General features: G+C 51.2%; 3 protein-coding genes across 3 annotated transcripts; 2 read left to right on the forward strand and 1 right to left on the reverse strand.

The window, feature by feature from the left end:
- Positions 1-1,372: 1,372 nt before the first annotated feature.
- TGME49_251600 (IMP4 family U3 small nucleolar ribonucleoprotein (snoRNP), putative) lies at positions 1,373-5,521 on the forward strand. Its single transcript, XM_002367360.2, has 6 exons — positions 1,373-2,621; positions 2,918-3,020; positions 3,494-3,566; positions 3,820-3,940; positions 4,276-4,436; positions 4,690-5,521. The coding sequence occupies exons 1-6, from the start codon at positions 2,150-2,152 to the stop codon at positions 4,927-4,929; spliced, it is 1,170 nt and encodes a 389-aa protein (XP_002367401.1). The 5' UTR covers positions 1,373-2,149; the 3' UTR covers positions 4,930-5,521.
- Positions 5,522-7,398: 1,877 nt separating this feature from the next.
- On the forward strand, positions 7,399-16,910 carry TGME49_251610 (hypothetical protein). Its single transcript, XM_018780953.1, has 9 exons — positions 7,399-8,314; positions 8,872-9,415; positions 9,693-10,358; positions 10,713-11,060; positions 11,616-11,772; positions 12,179-12,338; positions 13,476-15,232; positions 15,553-15,675; positions 16,030-16,910. Exons 1-9 carry the CDS (start codon positions 8,194-8,196, stop codon positions 16,342-16,344), a joined length of 4,191 nt encoding a protein of 1,396 aa, XP_018635089.1. The 5' UTR covers positions 7,399-8,193; the 3' UTR covers positions 16,345-16,910.
- A 409-nt stretch (positions 16,911-17,319) lies between these two features.
- TGME49_251620 (flap structure-specific endonuclease 1, putative) lies at positions 17,320-21,383 on the reverse strand. The gene is made up of 3 exons (XM_002367362.2): positions 20,524-21,383; positions 19,306-20,041; positions 17,320-18,984 (listed from the first exon to the last, which is right to left on the reverse strand). The coding sequence occupies exons 1-3, from the start codon at positions 20,745-20,747 to the stop codon at positions 18,286-18,288; spliced, it is 1,659 nt and encodes a 552-aa protein (XP_002367403.1). The 5' UTR covers positions 20,748-21,383; the 3' UTR covers positions 17,320-18,285.
- Positions 21,384-21,506: the final 123 nt, after the last annotated feature.

Below are 21,506 nucleotides of genomic sequence, written 5' to 3' on the forward strand. Positions count from 1 at the left end.
AGCTCTCAGCATGGCGGCCGTGAAAAGGGCAAACGAAAGCGATTCCCCGATTGCACAGGCCTGAGACGGAAACCAGTTGATTCGCGCCAGACAAGCTTTTCCTGCTCTTCCAAGACTCTTTCTTTTCCGTTTGTCTTCGTCGTCCTTTCTGCGGACGCAAACCTGGAGGAGAGACGTTTTAGAAGGAAGTCTCTGACCGGTGTTGTCTCTGAATCTTCGTGGAGTTCCCCGGGGCCAGTTGCACTGCGTCCACGTCAGAGAGCGAGCTAATAACGACGCGTTTGCGAGAACCTCCGAGAGACTTCTGAGTCCTTCTTTTTACACATAATACACGCGTTCAAACACGAAGAAGGAAACGCATTCAACTGCAATGCTCTCAAAGTGTCGCGTGCGTCATATGAGACGTTTTCTCCGGGGTATCAGGCGCAACAGAGTCCTTTCGTTTTTCTTAAGACGCTTGTCGCACTCTCTGCCTCGCGACCCGTTGCAGCCATCTAACTGGGAAGTGTGCCGTGGTCTCCGTGACTTTTCTGTCTTGGAAAAAAAACAAGTTCAGATCTCCACTGTTCCGGTGCAGTACTGCGACTACGAATCACATCCACGACGGAGAGCTTGTCCCTGCGCCTTCTGTTCGTCCACCGCCAGACAGCAGATGGAGGAAAAGCGTCTTTCAAGGCTGCGGCAGCCAGGGTGTCTGGACTGTCACGAGGATCTGCGACTTTCCAGAAACTGGGCGGCTCTCAAGAAGCTCCGGCATTTTCTACACACATGTCTTGCCTGTGGACGCCTGCAGCTGTGCAGCTGAGCAGTTCTGGAACCCAGAGGCTCGACAGAGCTGCTGCAGGCTTTCGCTCGGACAAGAGCTTGCCGCTGCAGTTCGCAGAGACGCAGCGACAGGGAAGAGTTCCACTGGGTGTAGAAGAGCTTCGTGATGAACTCTGACACCAGGGCAGATGCGAGACATCGTTTTTCCGAGAGAAGCCGTTCTCGCGAGTGTGATGGTAGTCCATGCACTGCATGCATTTTGCCTGCACTGCACAGAGCCAAACACAAACTCGTGAGCGGTGTGAAACAGCTCGTCGAAAGCCGAGCTTTGAGGGCAGGACGTGTATATGGCGGTCAGTCCAAACCCGCAAGTTACTGCGTCTGCTCGAGCGTGGAGTGACGCGAGTGTTTATGGCGTCGAGAACGTGATTAATGGGGAGTCGCTTTTATTTTTAAGTGGAGCTTTGCTTCGGTTCCTGCGAATGCCAGAGAAATACTTCAGGTTTGAACCTTTTCCAAACGTTTTCTGCGCTTTCCCGCGAGCAACCCATGCCGCGCGCATGTGCGAGAATGGGATGGACTCAAACTGTTGCATGCAACGAAGTCCCGCGACAGATGTCTCTCAAGAGCGACGCGTTTTCTCTCCGCAGGCGACCTTGTTTTTCTTCTCTTCGATCTACAAACGCGGAATCCTTTTCTTCCTTCGTCTTTCCTCGATTTCTCATCGCTCCTGTAGTCGACCACTGCCGCTGACTTGCGCTGGGTGTGGGCCTCGCGACTCGCGCGACTTTTTGCGGCCGAGACTTCTTTTCCTCCTTCGTTTTTATTTTCTCGCGCCTTGGCTTCAAGAAATCTAACCGCTTCGCCTCTCCTTTCGAACGGTTCTTTCCTCTGGCAGCCAAGGCGCTCGCTTTTGTCTTCTCTGCCTCCTCTGTCTTCTCTGCTTTCTCTGTGCATGCATAGACCTCATCGCTGGGTGTCTCTCACGCTTGCGAAGGAGAGCTGTGTTGCCTCGTTCTTCCTCCCGCTTCTCCCTCTCTTCTCCCCAACCTGCGCCAGTCGGTTGTTTGAACTTCTTGCTCTTTCTCCGCGTCCTCTGTGCATCGCGCTGCGCCGTCCGAGGTCTCGTCGGAGAGAACCGCCGAGACCTCAGACGAGGCTACGAAGTCGTCGTCTTCAGTCTGCGGAGGGAGTTCCTTCTTCTTCTTCGCTCTCGCGTCGGTCTGCGTCCAATTCTTCGTCCATGCTGCCGCCGCCTCTCCCTCAACAGTCGAACCTCGACCGCGAAAGCCGAGCCTCTCTCACCAGCTGACAAGCACAGCGACTCGTTTCCTGCGCGGTCAAATCCGGAGAGAAAACCGGAGAGAAAATCGCCGCGACACCCATGGCGCCTGCCTCGTCTCGCCAGCAGCGGCGGAGCTCCGCGGCTGCGGCGAACGCCGCTCCTGGCGGGGAGTCCGGAAGGCGAGAAGTCGTCGAAGCGCCTCGGCGTACAGACAGCAGAAACGCCGAGAAGAAGCGAGCGCGCGCGCCTGCCTCGCCTCCTGCAGATGCGGGCAGCAGCGAGCGCGAGGCGTCGAAGCCGAGAGAGCAGAGGGGAGCTAAGCGCGGACTGGCGAGCAAAGAGGAGAAGACAGAGACGAAGCGAGATTCCGTGAAGAAGGGGAATCTGTCGACAGCCGGCATTTTGAACAAGAAACGCAGACAGCAGGTCGCTTTTCAGCTGCTTCAGGCGAAGAAGAAGGACCGCGCGAAGAAGAAGAAGGAGAATCGCGCGAAAGAGCGACGCGGCGAGACAGTCGAGAAAAAGGTGCCGGCAACCATCGAGTCCATGCGACGCTACGACCCCACAGTTGGTCCGTCTGAAAGGGGAAAAGAGTCGGCGCTCTGCTTCGGAAAAAGGATACGAACGCGACGTAGAGAGATGTCTTCTCTTGCGCGAAAGAAGCAATGTGAGGGTGGGCGTGAGACGTCGTCGCTTTTCAAACGAAAGGCGGTCTAGATTTGAAAGACTATGGACTGGATTTCTCTCTTACTTCTCGCCTGTGTGAGGACCATTGCGCCGCTCTCCTTCTCGCACGCGAAGGCTCCTTGTCTCTTCGGTGCTTCACATTCGCTCGTGTCTGTCTCTGCACATTCTCTGCGCATGCAGTTGAGGAGGACGAAGAGGAGGTGGAGGGTGACGAAGCTGCAGACGAATTCGCTGCCTACTTCAACCGCGAAGTTACGCCGAAGCTGATGATCACCACAAACAAGTAAGCCGCTTTCCTCGCTTCCTCAAACAGGAGAAGAAGAAAGGAACAGCAAAGGAAGGGCAGACCGAGAGGAAAGCGAAGAGGGAGAAGAAGAGAACGACGAAACGTGAGAAGAGGAGGAAGAAAAGATTTAATAGGCATCCGAGGAGCGCGAAGAGTCGAGGAACGAGGAACGAGATCACGAACAGAAAGAGAAGAGGAAGAAGCAGAGGTTCAAGAGGAGTGGAGAGAAGCGCGAGGCTTCCGAAGGTTTCGTGGAGCGAGGCAGAGCTCTGCGGCCATATGGACAATCGCCTGTGAAACGAAGAACGACAACATGGCAACCGGGTCGCGCGGGAGGATCCGGAAATGCGAAGCCGCGAGCAGACGCGTTGTTAGAGACAGTGCAATGTGCGACATTTCCATCGCCGTGGAACGTTTTTCTTTCCAGAATCTTCTTCTGCGATTCGTTGTGTGTTCTTCGCTCTTTTCAGACGGGTCACCGCGGACATGTACAGCTTCCTCAAAGAGGTCCTGTACATCTTCCCCAATGCATTTTTCTACAAGGTGAGCATGACCGCAAACGCATGCGTGATGACAGACAGCAGAGGACGCCGCAGAGGACGTCGCAGAGGACGTCAAAGAAGACGTCGCAGAAGACGTCGCAGAGTCCGAGAGAGGATCTCTACCGCTTAGCAAGGCGAAGCAGTCGCCGCGGGAGCTTCGCGGAGGTACCGAGACACCCTGGGGGCGTTCCTGCAGCTGCTTGCGAGTCACTCTGTCGGTGCATGCGCGCTCTGTAATTTGTCTCTTTCTTCAGAGAGGGCCGTACCAAATCAAGAACATTTGCAAGTTCGCAGTCAAACAAGGCTTCACAGATCTCCTCGTTTTCAAGGAAAAGAATCACCGACCGTACGGCCTGTACATCGTTCACCTTCCAGGTGTGTGTGGAGCGAGTATAAAACTGGAGTCGCGTTGAGGGTCTACTCTCTGGATCTTCTTTTCCTTCTTCTTTCTCTTCTTCTTTTCCTTCTTCTTTTGCTTCTTCGTTTTCGCATTTCTGCCGCTGTGTCTCCCGCGCTTCTTCTGTCTCTCGCGTTTCTTTCGCGGCTGGCTCTTTGTGTTTGTGTCGCTGTCCGCTTTCTTTCTTTGGTCGTCAGTCTGCCTCTCTCTCGCGCCGCCGTTGTCTCGATGCTCTGCTTCTGGTTTGCTGTGCGACGCGTCGGCCGCGGTCCTTCACCCTTCGTCGCATGTCTGTCGCTCCGTTGATCCTCAGATGGACCGACATCGTATTTTCGACTGTCGAGCGTCCGCCTCGCGCAAGAAATGCAAGGCGCAGCCACAATGACGACGCATCTCCCCGAGTTGCTCCTCAACAACTTCACCACCCGCTTAGGGCGACGCGTTGCTCGACAACTGGCTGCGCTGTTTCCTCTCGTAAGTCCTGCTGCGTCTCTGAGGAGCAGAGGCTTTTCCGTTCTTTCCTCGCTCCCCGTTCATGGCGAGGATCTGTCCGCGGTCCTCCACGGCTCTCAGACGTCTCTCAGACGTCTCTCAGACGTCTCGGAGATGTGAGCGCCGTTCGTTGTGCTGCGTCGCGTTCTCTGGAGCGTCGTTTCTGATGCCGACGCTCCTGCCGCCTTTCAGAAGTCTCTCGCTCTCTCTTTCTCTTTGGGCTGCGCGTGTACAGACTCCCGAGTTCTCAGGCCGACGAGTGGTGACCTTTCACAACCAGCGCGACTTTATTTTCTTTCGACACCATCGGTACATCTTTGAGGACGGAAAGCGGACGCGCCTTCAGGAGATTGGCCCCCGTCTGACGCTGAAGCTGCTGTGGATGCATGCGGGACTATTCGACACCCGAGAAGGACTCTACGAATTCATATGGCGACCGGACATGAAGGTCGACAGAAAGAACATGTTGATCTGACTCGTTTCAGGTTCCTGCGTTTTTCTGCGTTTTCTCGAAGTTTTTCGTCGCGTCTTTGCATCTTCGTCGACGTTGGCTGTCTCGTCGCTGCTCTCTCGACCCAACTGGGCTCTTCCTTTTCTCGTCTCGCGCGTCTGCCAACTGAGAGTCTCCGCTATGCCTCCTTCGTCAAAAAACCACGGAGTTCCTGGAGGCTCTGAGAAGCTCCGAGGTCCTCGCGTCTCGGGGAGGTCTTCCCGTCTTCGATTGCTCGCTCTTTTTCTGGAGCACAGCCTCACACAAACACAGCCGGCGGGGGCAAATGCCGCCTTTCTCCGAGTCCACGCGAAAGACGCCCAGGAGACGCAGAAGCAGCGTTGCATTCAACGCTGTTCGGTGATCTCAGAAGACAGTTCTTTCTATGAGAGTAACAGGTTTCCTTCCAGGGACCTCTCTGTCCGCATGCGTCGAAAATTAGTGTGTCAGCCATGCCCCCCAGGTCTCGACAGAAGGATGGCTCGTTGAGACCGTTGCGGGAGACGATCAAGGAAGGTTTCCAGTAACCCTCCACTCCAGAACTCAAAGGCGATCCTTCGAGAACGGACTCTCCCGCCAGCTTTGCGTGCTGGCGCCTCCATTTCTCGGACATGCATATACACGCAGATTCAACCACATATACATATATGTATATACATATATATATATATATATATATATATATGCGCAGACTGTAGTCCAAGACGTAGACCGAAGCCTCCATAACGGTCCTGTCTATGTACGCACATCAACAACGTTGCATGCAAAGACACCCATATATATATATTATATTATATTATATATTATAGAGAGAGAAGGTCTAGTAAGGAGTTCTTGAAAACAGGGAGGAAGACACCAGCTGAGAGGAAGAAAGGCTCGACAGGACGGACAGACGAGTGCAGCTGTGTCTCGATTCTGCGTGAGCTGCGTAAGATTTTGGCATCTGTCGAACGGTTTGGAGAAGAAAGAACTTTCTTTCCTGACAGTGACAACAACTCCACGACGCCTGTATTCCCCGGAAACAGCTGTTGTTCTTTGGGGGACCGTCAAGAAAAAAACTCTTTAGTCTAGGACCCCTACCGCAATACACTCAGATATACCCACAGATACCTGCGTCTACAAACATACACGGATATTATGTACGTCTCTCCATTTATTTCAGTGTCTGTGGAGATGCGATTTGCGAGTCGAGGTTTGAGCTGGTGCTTTGTAGGCATGTGTGCATCGATTATCGATTTTCGGAGATCGGTTTTCGGCGCTGAAAAGAAGCGTTCCCCATGTCTTTCTGCCTTTGATTTCTAACCGAGACCCAGCCGAGACCGTTTTCCTCCAGAACCAGCGTTTTTCTCAACTGTAAAGACTCGATCTTTTGAACGTCAAAGGCACAGAGGAACAGACGAAGAAATCTCTCGCCGTTTGCCGAAGTCACCGGCGGACGCAGGTCACTTTCTCAGCGCGAGGTCCACTCTGCGCAGTGTCTTGGAGCCTCCTGCGCGCTGCCATGGTTGTCTGCCGCTATTTCGGAACGTTTTCAGCTTCAGACCGCCCAGGAAAGTCGAGGAAGAAGTCGAGCGCGCGCAAAGAAGGGAACTCGACCTTTTGCGAGTTTTTCCAGCCGTCGCGGCGCGTCTCCTGTCTCGTTTTCCAACTTCTGCGCAGCTTGCACCTTTAGTGCATGCAGTTTTCCGATGAACCTGGAAACGCCCGCGAACGCAAACTTTCCCTCTCTGCGCAAGTCGCTCTGCGTGTGCCTCCTGCAGTTGCAGAGAACAAAGCAGAAAACGACCGTCAAAACAGCAGGCGAACCGAGTTTGCGGCTTTTCTGTATCGAGCGCGGGACCGGGTGTGAAGCGACACTCGAGTCCGGTGGTTGCGCGCGGAATCGCTCGTTTCCGACCTCTGCAGGACCTTTCGAAGACGGTCGCCGCAGTTCTCTCCGCAACAGTCTCGGCTTCTCCTGCTTCGTTCTCCGAGGTTTCGCGCCGAGCAAGTCGCGTCAGCCGCGAACCCATGCATCTGCGCGCTGCAGGCATATGACCAAGCAGTCGCAGACCTCGTGGACGGTCCTTTCGATGGTCTCCCGCATTCAGAAAAATCTCTTTGCTAGTTCGTTTTTCGAACCAAGGAAGACTCGTTTCATCGGCAGGGAGGAAATGTCATTTCCTGCGAGTATGTTCCCCCTGCACTCTCTCGAGAATTAAAATATAAACATATACATATATATATATATATATATATACATTTATATATATATATATATACATATATATATATATACATTTATATATATATATATTTATATATATATATATTTATGTATATATACACATATATACATATTATATATATATATATATTTATGTATATATACACATATATACATATTATATATATATATATATATGTATATATTATTTATGTTGTTTGATGTTTGTATGCATTTAGAGAGACCATGTGAGCGTATGTTAAGGCCTATTGGGTGTACATACATCTGCGCATGCACATGCTTTGTATCTAAGGTTGTCTAGACAGTGGATTTGAACTTTCTCGTTGTTTTCTTGGTCGGATTCTCTGGATCTGCAGACTTCTGGGAGCTGACGACGCGCGCGTCGCCTCTCTCAGCTTCTTTCTGTCTCTCCCTCGTTTTTGCATGTTTGTTTTCTCGCTTGTCAGGCGATGTTCTGAGACGAGGGGGGTGCTGACTCTGAACATTTGACGGTCCTTTCTCGAAAGTATGGGCGTTTTTGGCTCTCTTGTTTGCCAAGGTGACCTCCCAACTCTCCAGTTCTTTTCCTCTCTCGCCTTACAACCAAGACATGCGATGCATCCGGTAGCGCGGTTCGTTGATTCGCTGTATCCTTTATTCATTTCCCCTTCTGAAAACACACAGAAACAGGAGCTGTCTTTCCTCGTCTCCTCGTCGCCTCCTCACTCTTCCCTCTCGCTCTGCTCTCCTCAACATCTCTTCTTCTCTCTCTTCTCTCTCTTCTCTCTCTTCGCTCTTGTCTCTTTTCTTCGCGCTGCACGCCCTCTTTGGGTCTCGCGCGTCTCGCTGCTCCCGCGCTCCACAGGGGAGCAGCCGAGGGGCAAAGGAGAGAACCGAGAGCCTGCGGGATTAGAGGAGAGAGAAAGGACGCCGGAGAGAAAGGCGACGGGGGAACAGGCAGAACATTCGCGCAAATCGAGCAAACAGGCAGCGACGAGCAAAAGACAAATCTCGCTGAACGGCTTGAAGATGAAAGGGAAAAAATGGGGAGACAAGGGAGCAAAGATGAGGTGTACGCAGTGGGAGAGGAGAGAGAGAAAAGCGGCGCTTCGCGTTTGACGTCTTCCGGTGTCTACACACAGACCTGCGACCGAGAAAATGGAAGTCAGTTCTGCTTCCCGACGGTTCCTCAACTGAATCGTCCGTTTGACCAAAAGACATTTCGTGATCATCGCCTGCAACTTTGCTGCTCTTCTACTCTGTCGCTCCATCCATCTTTTTCCATCTCGCTTCCTCTCTTCCCAACTGCCCTGCCGTCTGTAATTCTCTCGTTCGTTTCCTCTCTCTCTTCGTATCTTTCTTTCTCGCTGCGTATCTCTGTCTCCTTCACTCCCCTATCTCTGCCTTTATCTCCTTCTGCGTCTCTTCCTGTCTCCCCCTATCTTCCTTCTTTTCGTCCGTCTTTTCTTCGACCTTCCTGTCTGTCCTTCTTCCTTTCTTCCTGTCTTTTTGCGTCTCCATGGATCTGCCGTTCTCGTCGGAATGCCAGTCGTTCTTTCCTTTCACCTTTCTCCATGGCTCCACTCAGCTTTTCCTCCATGCCCGCGTATATTGACTCTTTTTACCTCTCTACGCGTCGTTCTTCTTTTCTTCTCTCTCCTCATCACTCGTTCTCTCCTCTGCATCTGTCTTTGTTTCTGTCTCCTTTCCTCTCTCTCCAGATTCCAGTGCTCTCTGGGCCGCAGAAGCGTCTCTGTCGGCGCAACTTCTCCCAGGTCGCCGACGGCTTTTTCGTCGAGCTCTCCCGAGCTTGCTGTCCGTCGCCTCTCGCGCTGAATTCGTTTCCTTCGCCTCTCTTCTCGTTGATGCATGCGGCCGTCCCCCGCCTTGCTCTGAGGAAGAAGCGACAGAGAAAGAAAGAGAAGGAGAAGGAGAAGAAGCAAAGAAGGAAGCGAAGGCAGAGGCTGGCCGAAAAAACAGCCGCAGTACTCGCGGAGACACACGGGAAGAGACAGAGACAAGCGAGGAGGAAGCGAACGAAGGCAGGAAGGCCTCGGAAATCCGTCTGTCTCCACACTCCGCAGACGACACTCTCGCTCATCGAAAAACACAGATCCTCCCTTCCTCTTCTTCCTCTTTTTCCTGTTTTTCCTCTTCTTCCTGTTTTTCCTCTTCTGTCTCTCGCAGCGCGACCTGGGGCTCTCGCTCGGTGTTGGAAGAGGCAGTGGAGAAGGCGGCGAAGAACGCGCAGTTGCTCGTTGTTGCGTGAGTGCAGAGACATTTTCCAGAGACTCTCCTTGATGTAGTTCGAATGCGGAGCGGAGTGCCAAGAAGACTCGACTCGAAAACAGACGCTTCTTCTGCTTCTCACTGGTTTCCTGAAGCTCCGAAACCGCGAAACAAAACCGAAACGCAGACGGACAGCAAACGTCGACTGCTGGCGTCACTTGCACACAGCGGACAGAGAAGCACAACTCAACAGAGGTCTTTGTACACGAACGCATCTGCCTGACGCTTCGTCCTGTCTTTGTCGTTTCTGCAGCGTTCAGCAGGTCCAACGGCGACACCGCGAACTCTGGAAAGAATGCATAGAGTGCCTGATCAACGCACTCCCTTCTCCCGCTTCCTCTTCGTCGTCCTCTTCTTCTTCCTCTTTTTCGTCTTCTTCTTCGTCTTCCTCTTCTTCGCGTTCTTCTTCGTTTGAGCCTGTGCTGTCTTCGTTGCCTCCGCGCTTCGAGAACCAGCTTCTCCTGGTGTTCGTACACCGCACGCTGGCGTCCGACGCATGTCTGCTTGAGACTGCGACTGTGCAGTTGGCCGGGGGGCGGCGACTGTGGGGAAGAAGGCAGGCGGAGACAGAAGTGTCTCCTGTCTCCTCGCCGCAGTCCCTCTTCGTGGGTGACAGAGGCGAGACAGGGAAGGAAGAAGAAGATCGACTTTTCTTCGGAGGCGCAGCGGTTAGGATGACTCTCTTCAACTCCGTCCTCACCTTCGCCGTCGTTGACCTCTTTCGCGACGAAGAGGAAGAAGGAGAGGAAGCAAGCAGTTGCGAGTCTGAAGGAGAAAGAGAAGCATCAGCGGACGAGGGAAAAGGGAGGAGAACATGTGATAGGAAGTTCCAGAAGAGGAAGACCATTCGCAGGAACAGTCAAAGAAGAAAAGCGATAAAGGCGCTGCGCTGTCAACAGCTCTGCTCCATCCTTAATGGGTACGTTCGCATTTATGAAAGTAAGAATTTCTCTGGCGTCGTGGTGATCAAAACGGTTATACATATATGTATATATATATATATATATAAATATATATACGTATGCATACGCTTTATATGCATACAAATATGCGTCTGTGTGTGTATATGTATATGTATAAATATCTGCAAACTCGTTTACGTCTGTCAACATTTGTAGAATGCAATTGAGGAAAGGAAGGTGTATGGGCTGTATGTGAGTGCACATATGTCCAGTTCGAAAGAAAGATCTGGTGGCGCGCGTTGCTGGATGAAAAAAAGCCTAGGACAAGTTTCAGTCTTTCTTCTTCCAAGCGTCTGTGTTTTGCCTCGCAGTCTGCATTTCAAAGTCGACGACAGCTGGCGGCCTGCCGTCTCCAGCCTCCCTCTCCTTGTCGTTGGAGCTCCTCCTCTTCTTCCTCCAGGTCCCGGCGTCCTTCACATCCCCGTCTTCTCTTCTTCTCATGCTTCTTCTCCTTCTCCTTCTTCTCCGTCTTCTTCTTGCCTTCCTTGTTCTCATCCGTTGTTGATCCCTTCATCTGGTTCTGCTTCTGTCTCACGTCCGTCGTCGAGAAACGTCTATTCCTTTTCCGCTCCTTTTTTCCTTCGAGTAAAAGCAGGCGACGCCGCCGCCGAACGAATGATTCTCTCGCAAGACTCGCGCGCCCAGGCTGCACTCCAAGAGTTAGTTTTAAATACACATCCAACTGTACAAATGCTTTTATATATATATATGTATATGTTTATATACCTATATATATATATATATATATATACAAATGTGTGTATGTATCGCTGTCTATGTCAATCTCTCTCTGCGTGAGTGTGAAGAGTTCTACAGATTTATGCGGCGGGATGTCGTTGGCTGTGTCGATGAATGTGAGCGCGCCTCTGTTTCCACTTGTAAAGTTTCTTGCAGAGAGGCGCCTGCGTCCGTTGGCAAGATGTGCATGCAGTTTCGCGCTTTCGAGGAGCTTGTCTGTTTCGCTCTCTCGCGTTTGTTTCGCCACTGCATGCAGTCCGACACACCTGGGTGGGGCTGCGAACCAAAGCGGCCTTGCTGGCGCCTTGAGTCAGGCGTCGCGTCTCCGTTTTGGTGAAGGCAGACGGCCAAGAAAGCGCTGGAGGAGAAGACTCAAAAGAAACGAGTCACGACAGGAAGCGCGTCGAGAGACTCCACATGAGGAGACCGTTGTGGCACCGTTCTTTTTTCTGTGATGTCTTCTGCGGTTCTCACAGGAGGTGGGGAGCGACTGTCTCGAAGGAAGCCGGAAAAAAGGAACGCTCTGGAAGTAAACGAAAAAAATGCGCCTGGGCGGAAGGCTCATGGCCGGTCGAGGTCGTGGACGTAGACGCCCTTCGAACTGCATGCAGAAAAACTGCGAATGTTCTTTCGGTGAGAAAAAAGCTGGAAAAGAGAGAACCACACCGAAACATACGGGAGGGGGAGGGGGAGGGATGACAACACTGCCTGCTTGCTTGATGACGTGAGTCTCTTTCGGCTTGATGCTTTATTTCGTCGACGACCTTTCTCCACTCCCGCAGCTGTCTGTTTCTTCTTCATTCCTCAACATGTCTTCTCGCTCTCCGTTTTCTTCTGCTTCTCTCGTTTTCTCTCGCCTCCCTTCGTATTCGCCTCTGCCTCGCCTCGCTCTTCTTCTGCTATCGCTCTGCACCTCTTTCGCTTTGCTATTCTGTCTCCTCGCGCCGCGCAGCCTGCACTGCCTTTCCATTGTTCTCCGAGTGCTCTCTCTCTCTCTCCTTCTTGTCGCTCCCTTTCCCCGCTCGCGGCGAGCGTTCAGAGAGCTGCGCCAGACGAAGTCAGCCGCGTGAGCGTCGATCCTCCTCTCCTCGACCTCCCGCCTGTGCGGCCGTACGAACCTCTTCCTTTCTGCGTCTGCATTTCAAACGAGCATGCGCTTCTCCCCGCCTCCTACTCCCTTTGGTGCCTAAGCGCCTCAGGTGCTGCATGCATGCATGCGCTTTTCTCGCTCAGACACCCTACCGCGTAGCTTCTGTTTTCTCCCTCAAACTCCTGCTGTAAAGCCCTCGACGCATATTAACTTGTTCAACAGTCGTTTCACATAAAGATATATTCTATTAGAGATATTAGAGGTATTATACATATTATTTTATGTACATTACATTATATTTATTGTATATATTGTATTATATACATTGTATGTGTTATATTATATATATTATTCATACTACATTCTATGCATTATATTTTATCTATATACTATATTATATATATATATATATATATATATATAAATATATATATATTATATAATATGAATTTATATATATTGCTGGCAACTTGTTGCGGTCTCTACCTTCACGTTTGTGTGTATACATCTACGTGAACCTTTCTAGAAATATGCATACATATATATATATATGCATGTATATTTTGATATACAAATATGTACATTCATATATATATATATATATATATGCATGTATATTTTGATATACAAATATGTACATTCATATATATATATATATATGCATGTATATTTTGATATACAAATATGTACATTCATATATATATATATATATATGCATGTATATTTTGATATACAAATATGTACATTCATATATATATATATATATATATATATATATATGCATGTATATTTTGATATACAAATATGTACATTCATATATATATATATATGCATGTATATTTTGATATACAAATATGTACATTCATATATATATATATATATATATATATATATATATATATATATATGCATGTATATTTTGATATACAAATATGTACATTCATATATATATATATATATATGCATGTATATTTTGATATACAAATATGTACATTCATATATATATATATATATGCATGTATATTTTGATATACAAATATGTACATTCATATATGTATATATATATATATATATCGAGTCACACACACATATGTGTATGCAATGACATGCGGTTTCCTGTGGGTGTGCGTGTCTCTGTGGAGTTGTCTCGTCGCGGATTTTGTCTGTCGTTTGCTCTGCTCCGAGTGTCTGGAATTCCGATGTCCAGTCGTTTTCTGTTGTGTTAATCTCCTCACTGTCTCCACAGGTCGTTCCATTGTCCCTCTAGTCAGCCGGTCTCGTCTGTACTCAGCAGCTGACGGAGGGTCAACTGTTCCTTCTATTCCGCCTTGTTTCTCTTCTTCCTCTTCTTCCTCTTCTTCTTCCTCTTCTTCTGTCGCATCGTCTTCGTCTGCGTTTTCTGCTTCCGCAGGCGTCTGCGCTTCTTCTTCTTCCTCTGTTTCCGTCTCCCCTTCGCTTCCCTCCGCCGCGTCCTCGCTGTCTTCCTGGGCGCACAGTGCGACGCTCGCGGCGCGGTCTGTACAGACGGCGGAGTCTCGCGGGTGGTCTGGCGGCTGCGCGCTTCAGTCGCCGTCCACGCAGCAAGTGTTTGGCGAGGCTCGAGTCTCTGCGCGTCTCTCAGCCGCCGAGAGCAGCACGAACAACTTCTCTCGAGATTCACCAGAAGACGCGAATGCATCTGCCGCGTCTGCTCTCTGCTCCCATCGCCCGGAAGCCTCCGCGCGAGGAGACAGTTCTTGGGGTGTACGTACACCTGCGCGGCGTCCTCCAGACTGGCGCGCAGCCTCCGTCGAAACCGACTCCCGAAGCGCGTCCGCAGAGTCGCAGGAGGAGCTCGGCGTCTCCGCGCATGCAGCAGCATCGGGCGTCAGTGCCGACTCGCGGAAGTCCAGCGAAAGGCGAGAGGAGACTCGCTCGACTACGCGTCTCGAGAAGTGGATCTACGTCGATCAACCGGAAGGCTACATTCCTCGGGGGGGGTCGGTGCTTCTGCATTTGACTCTGAATGTGCAGGAGACGATCCTGCATGCGCAGGACCTTGTGTCCACCGTCCTCGTCGTTCGCCTTGACGACAGTGGCCAAGACCTCTTCTTCTCGCTCTCGACTTCGCTCTTGCCTTCCTTTCTCGGCGCCTCTCTGACAGACCTGCAGCGTTTGGGGTCCAGGCCGATTCGAGCGTCTCCCCTGCCGCTGCGTGCTCTCTGCCGAGGGCCAGCAGAGCGGCCTCCGGAGGAGCTGAGAGACGCTCAGGGAGGGGATGTTGAGGAGAAGCAAGAAAGCAGAGAGAGTGGAGGAGAGGAGGCGAGACTTGGTCGAGAAAAACGCGAAGTCGAGCGGAAATTGCCGGTACCTAAAGAGGCCTGGTGGCTGCTGGTCTACATCTACGAACGCATGAAAGAATGGACAGAGCAAGACAAGCATACACACACAACACCCCAGCCAGACCGGAGTTGCTATTCCTCCTCCTGTCCTCCTTGCTCAGCTCGTTCTGCTTCTTCGCTGGCGTCGGGAACGGCGCGTTCGAGTTTCGGCCGCTTCGACTTGGCCTCCTTTCTCTCGAGCCCAAACAGCGTCTCGCTCCGCCGCTCGGCTTATCTTCGGGGCAACACTGCCTTCTTCCGACGAGACGAGGAGCGGCAACTCTCTCGCTGCGGCTGCGGTGCCTGCCTCTCGCGACAAGACCCTGCGGAGTATCGAGACGCCGCAGACCGAGCAGCGAACGAAGCATCCGGGACGGAAAAGAGGACGCAGGACGAGGAGGCGAACGTTGTGGGGCATCAGGCGGCAGAAGGCGACAGACAGAGGAACGGGGGTGTCTCGACACCGGAAGGAGAGACGTTCGCCTGCTCGTCGACCTCTCCGGCTGCTTCTGTCTCGGCACTGAAGAGCACACGGGGAGAGCGAAGAGAGAGAAAGCTGCGAGAAGAAGCAGAACTGGTTCGCATGTGCATCGAGAGCGGCGTCGCGATCCCCTCAACTGTCTCCATCGACGCGGCACTAACGGTACGGCGACAATCGCGCAAAGCCCAGCGGTTAGTCGCCGACTCTCGATTCCAAGACCGGTGCTTGCAGAAGTGGAGAATAAGCACTGTTGAGGTGTACAGACACCCTAAACACACACAGTGAAACATAGAAAAAGACTTATGTATATATATATATATATGTAGAGAGAGAGAGAGATGTAGATGTCCATATATATATATATATATATATATATATATATGTTCAGATGCATGTCGATATATAGGTGAATCTGCATCTGGTTGAAGAAGTTTAAACTGATATGGTGCGGTCAGAGAGATTGGCGTTCGCTTCGGTTTCAGGTGCTCGCGAACTGGGGGGCGACAGTGGTGATTGTGCCTCCCGAATTCGCCGTCGAAGAAGTGGAGGAAGACGAGCTCCACGTTCTCTGCCGAGCTATGCTTCTCAGCCTGCCCTCGGTTCAGGTCAGACAGACACTCTGCCCACACTCAGCTCTCTCGCACCTGTGCATGCACTCTACTTGGTTTTGTCTGTATTTAAGATCACTCTCATTTGCATACATATACATATATACATATATATATATATATATTTATATACGTATATGTATGTATATTTGTATGTATATGCATGTATGTGTATGTGTGTCCAGACGTGGATCTATAGAAGTCGAAAAAGCAAGTGTGTAGATGTTTATGTCACTGTGCAGCCAGAGACGTGATGGAGTTCTGCATTTATTTTTTTAGAGGGACATGCTCGTGCGTCTTATGTTCTGCGCGTTGATGGGCGAGATGTTTGGTTCGTCGATGCGCATACAGAGAAATCTCTTTCTCGCGATCGTCTCTCTGTGCCGAGATCTTCTTCGCTTCTCGTGCGACGGCGCGCGGTCGTCGCGGAAGCCACCGGACGGCGGCGGAGAAGACGCAGAGTCGGAGAACCCAGTGGAGACAGAAGAAGGCGAAGAAGAACGCGGAGGCGAAGAAGAACGCGGAGGCAAAGAAGAACGCGGAGGCGAAGAAGAGGAGACCGATTTGCTGTTGCATGCACTGAGTGCTTGGTTGGGACGGTGGCTGACGCCCGGGTCGCCGCCGCGAGTAGCTGCTGTCGTTCTGGAGCATTTTCTGCGTTCTTGATAAACGTGGAAAAGAGGAGGCGCAGTCGCGAGGAGCTCGCCGTCTTCAGGGGCATTTGTCGAAACGGCAAGAGACGGGCGAAAGAAGAAAAACGCAAGGGGGAAGCCGATGAAGGGGGAGTGAAGCAAGACGCAGGACGCAGAGACGGAGTCGCACGACTTCTGCGACTTTCAGCATCCCCCGAAATCTCCGCGGACTGTGGTGGCGTGAGTTGCGTCGCTTTTATTGAAAAGCTGAAACCGAACAGACCTGAGTTTGTGCGGCCGGTCTCCGGTTGATGCGAGAACAACTTGACGCATACTGAGACACTAATTCGCGTTCATGAACATGCTCGTCTCTTCGAACCTCCTCGATGGCCATCTCGTCGCTTGCCGCCTTTCTCCCTTTCGCTCTCGTCGTCTTCTCGTTCTTCGATTTCCTCTCTGGTCTCTCCCATCTCTTTTTCTCCGGGGGTTCCTGTTCTTCTCTCGCTCTCCTTCAGACGGTGCCGCGATGGCACCGAGTCACGGAAGACGACAAAAGGAAAGAGGAAGAAAGACCGGAAGCAAAGACTTGCTGAACGCTGACGAAATGTGCGAAGCGACAATCCAAATCTTAGAAAACATCCATAAGGATTCTTCCAATCACTCCTCGAGTAGCCTCCCAAACACTGCCCGTGCCTGGCTCCTCACCTGCATATATATAATTATATATATTTTATATGAATTTCTTTATAACTTGTCATTGTATTTCGGTGTACGTATGAATGTAGGTCAGTCTCTCTTTCTCTATACGTCTAGTTGGCTTACCCTCTCTGCAAACATAAATATATATATATATATATATATATATATATATATATATATATATATTATATCAGTCTCTGTCTGCCTCTGTATCTGTATCCGTCTCTCTCTATTTGTGTATGTGCGTAGATCTGTTCGCCAGTTATTTCTCTTTGTGGACAGGCAGGTTTCCAACTGTGCCTGGTTGTGAAGACAGGAAGGAACCATCGGATGGGCCGTGTGAGTCTTGCTCTAACTTTCGACGTGGATATGCACCCGTACGCATTTATCGAATACAATGCGGAGGTTCTGTGGCTTCCCTGTCTTTGCGAGTATCCACCTGTAACGCCGAGCTGGAGCGGCGGTGCCTCCAGTGGTGACCGACGGATGGATGTTCGCGTTCCGGTTAACAGCGAAAGAAAACGAGTTTTCAGAAGCCACCGCGATCCGTGCTGTCGTCTCGGGAGGGAGCGTCTCTGCAAGAGATTTTTCGTCGCTCCTTCTGGGGGGAGGAGCTGGGACTCTCCGTGGCTGAGGGCGCTTTTTTGACCACAGCGAACAGAGGTGAACCTCAGTTTATCTTTGCTGCATGCGCCAGTTTGACAAGAAAACGAGGAAACACTCCCGCAAACGCGCACACCGAAGTCTCCGAGAAAAACGCAGAGAGAAGAAAGTGCAAAGAGTCGAGACACCGAAGAAAAACAAGAAAAAATCGAAAAAAAATCCAACCTTTTTCAGATCCAACTTCCTTCCCTCTCCCCACACCCAAGCCCTTCCCCGCGTCATTCGCAGGCACATAAATATATATATATATATATATTTAAATATATAAATATATATATATATATACATATAAATATATGTATGTACGAACACACGTGAGAATACCCACGCATACATAAGCATACGTACATACACAAGTATACATATATTTATATGTATATATATATATATATACTTGTATGCAGAGATCTCTTTGTTATTTCTTCTTTCTAGGCGTTATGCGTTGCTTTCTTCTTGCACATTGCTTCATTGCATCCAGCATATCGGGTGTAACTTGTTGCGTTGAGTCTCTTCAAGAGGTGATAAAAGGAAAGCCTTGTGTTCCACTGGTTCTGCGCATGCGGCTGGCTTGCCTCGCAACGCGGTTTTTCGCTTTTTGGAGGCTTTTCAAGCTTCAGAAAGCTCGCGTTCCACTCGGAGCGACGTTCTCCTCTCCCTCGCCCTCCGCAAAAAGGTTGGTTTCTCCACGAGGTGACGGCACGCTCGCGTTTTCTGAAAAGAGAAGCGACATGCGCTTCCCTTTGTCGGTGGATGTTGTCTTCTCATCACCTTCTGAGTTCTTCTCCTGTCCTCCGCTGTCTTGCGCTGCATCTGCCGTCGCTTCGGTCGCCTCTTCTTTGACCTCGACCTTCTCTGCTTTCTCTGCTGTCGGTTCGCCTTTCGCGTCCTTCTCCTCCCCCTTCGCCGCGTTCGCGGTTTCTGTCTTCTCGAGACGCTCTCGCTCGCATTCCTTCTTCGATTCTCGCTCCGCTTCGGCGCCCGCTTCCTCTGCGCCCTCTGCTTGCGGACCGCTCCTCTTCGCTTTCTTCTGCGCAGGTTCCTCCTCGGGTGTCTTGGCGCGCTTCGGCGCCGTCGCGCCAGCTGGACGCGCACCGGCCGTCTTGCCCTTCAGTGCGGCGAATCCGCGGACGCTGCGGTTCTTCTTCTTTTCCAGTTCCTTCTGTTTCTCCGCCAGCTGTTTGTGCATCAGCGACGAAGACTTCGTGACGGTGGCTCCGAAGAACGACTCCAACCGAGTTTGCGCCGTCTTGCCTCTCGCCTTCTTCAAGCGCGTAATGTAGTTCTCCACCCTCTGTTCGTTGAACTGGTTTTCCTGGACAACACACATCGTTTGATACGCATCGTTTGACATACATCGCAGGCTTCTTCTCGGTCGCAAGTCGGACGGACTCGAGTCGCCTTTGAACGGTTCAGGACGAAAGCTCTTTTTCTTCGCCGCTGGCCTTCGCTGTCTCCTCCGTCGAGAGACTCGCCCTCTTCTTCTTTTTCTTCTTTTTCTTCTTTTCTATCTGCTGTCTCTGTCGCTGTTTCCTCCTTCTACGCATGCGCCTCTTGAGTTTTCTCGCCTGTTCGCTCTCTCGCTTCTTCTCGCGTCCCTCCGCGCTTCCGCCTCGCTGCTTCGCTCCTGCCTTACCTGGACGAGGAAGGCCTTGAGTCCGTCGACGTCGACTTCTCCCCAGGCGACATGCACTCGGTCTGCCGGAGTTACCTCCGGGTGCCTGAAGAACTCGCGCGCCTCCTGGAAGCAGAAGCCGTCCGGGACCTTCTCCGGATCGACTACTTCGAGGATCTTCTCGATCGATCCATGTTCCTTCACCAGGCTGTACGCGGTCTTCGCGCCGACGCCCTTCAGCGTTCCGCAGTAGTCGCAGCCGCACAAGATGCAGAAGTCGATGAATTGCTCCTGCGAGAACTGCAGCTCCTCCAGCAGCGTCGGGAGGTCGATGACGAGGATGCCCGACGCAGTGGCCGACGCGCCAGATCCGCTCGCGCGCTCGCCGAAAGTCAGGTTCCGAATTAACCGCGTAGCTCCGAAGGTCAGCGCGTCGGCGTCCTCCGTCGCTGTCGCCCAGACCTTTCTGTTCTTCGTCAACTCCGCGCATTGCGCCTCCGCTTCGCATGGCGCCTCCACGACCGGCAGACCCATGAGGCGCAGCAGGCGCTTGACGTCCTCGTTGTGCTGTTTAGACACACGGACGGAGCGAACGATCTGCTTCCGGAGCTCCTCGACGTTTCCTTCTTCTCGCGCCTTCTCCGCCGCCTCCTGCGCAGACTCGCGAAGTTCTCGGCGCTTCGCCAGCTCGCCCGACTTCAGTTCCGGAGGCTTCCCGTCAAAAACATAGACTGGACGAACGCCCTGCTCGAGCAGCCTGCGAAGAAACCGCGGGAAGCGCAGTCCAAGTCGGAGGCCAGATACGCGAGCCTTGACGCCCACTCCGAGACAAAGATCCAAAACGCAAAAACAGAGAGCGACGTTCTTCTCTCCCTCTGGCCTCGCGCATGCGCGTGGACGCGGGCCTCCCGGCATACACTCAGCCTCTCTCTAGAGAAACCGAAACCTCCATAGGCAGGCAAACACTGAAACAACAGAAGCCTCTGCGGGGATCCACACAGAGAGAACGATTGATCTCATACCTCCTCCTTCATCCTTTCATCCTCATCCCTCGAAATGACCAAAAGCATACATATAAACCTATATATCTATATGTACATATATATATATATATATGTATATATGTGTGTGTGCACCACATAATTACAGGCACAGATCACTTAGGTCTTTTACAACTCTGTCTCCATAAAATCAAGCAAAGACATCTATGTATATATATATATATATATATATATTTACCTGATGGCTCTGTTGAGCATTCCGGCGATGTGAGAGGTGCAGTCTCCCGCGTCGTTAGTGAAATTTCCGAAGGAATTTCCATCTCGAATTGCCACCATGAACTGGTAGAGCGACATGGAGGCGTCGATCGCGATGACACGACCGGTGAAGCTGCCAGGCTCCTGTCGCTTGATTGCGCGGGGCGCAAAGTCGCCGACGAACTTTCCGAGGCCTTTAATCCCCATTTTTTTCAGGAAACGCTGAAATGCGGTGACGCGCAGAAACCGAAGATCCTCAAACACTCAAGGAGCGGCGAAACAACAAAGAAGCGACGCGGTGCTCTTCACAGACTCATACACGTACTTCTACTTCTACACCCTCCACCTCCTCTATAGAAATAGACATGCATACATATATATACATATATATACATATATCTATATATATGTATATATTTAAATGCACATAAAAACAAATGAATCTACATAGAGATGTATGTGAATAGAACTCCGGCGTATGTTGTTGAATCTCTCTGTAGTTTGTGGCTGCGTTGGAGAGACAGAGTCGGAGGAGTGAGGAGTCCAGACACAGTGGCTGGAAAGCAGGCGAGCAGTTGCACAAAAGACAGAGAGATGTGCAGGGAGATCTCCCTCTGGCGGAAAAAAGGCAAGAGAGAAAATCGAGAGAGGGACAAAGACAGAGGCAGAAGACGAAGAAAGGAGACAAAGAGAGACGCGAAAAGAGGAAACGCGAGGCGAGGAAGCGCGAGACAAAGAGAGACGCGAGAGGAGGAAGCGCGAGACAAAGAGAGACGCGAGAGGAGGACGCGCGAGCACTGCGTTTCGCTGCACTCTTCCGATACGAAAAGAGAAAAGAAGACTGAAAGAAAAAGAAGAGGGAGAAGAGAGAAGAGGCAGCCGGAATCGAAAAGGAAAAAAGCGAGGAGGGAACCGGCGGCGTCTGCCCGCGCGGGTGGGTGTGGCGGGGAGAAAAGTCGGGGGTGT

This window comes from Toxoplasma gondii, chromosome XII (assembly GCF_000006565.2).
Source record: "Toxoplasma gondii ME49 chromosome XII, whole genome shotgun sequence".
Classification (NCBI taxonomy): domain Eukaryota; phylum Apicomplexa; class Conoidasida; order Eucoccidiorida; family Sarcocystidae; genus Toxoplasma; species Toxoplasma gondii.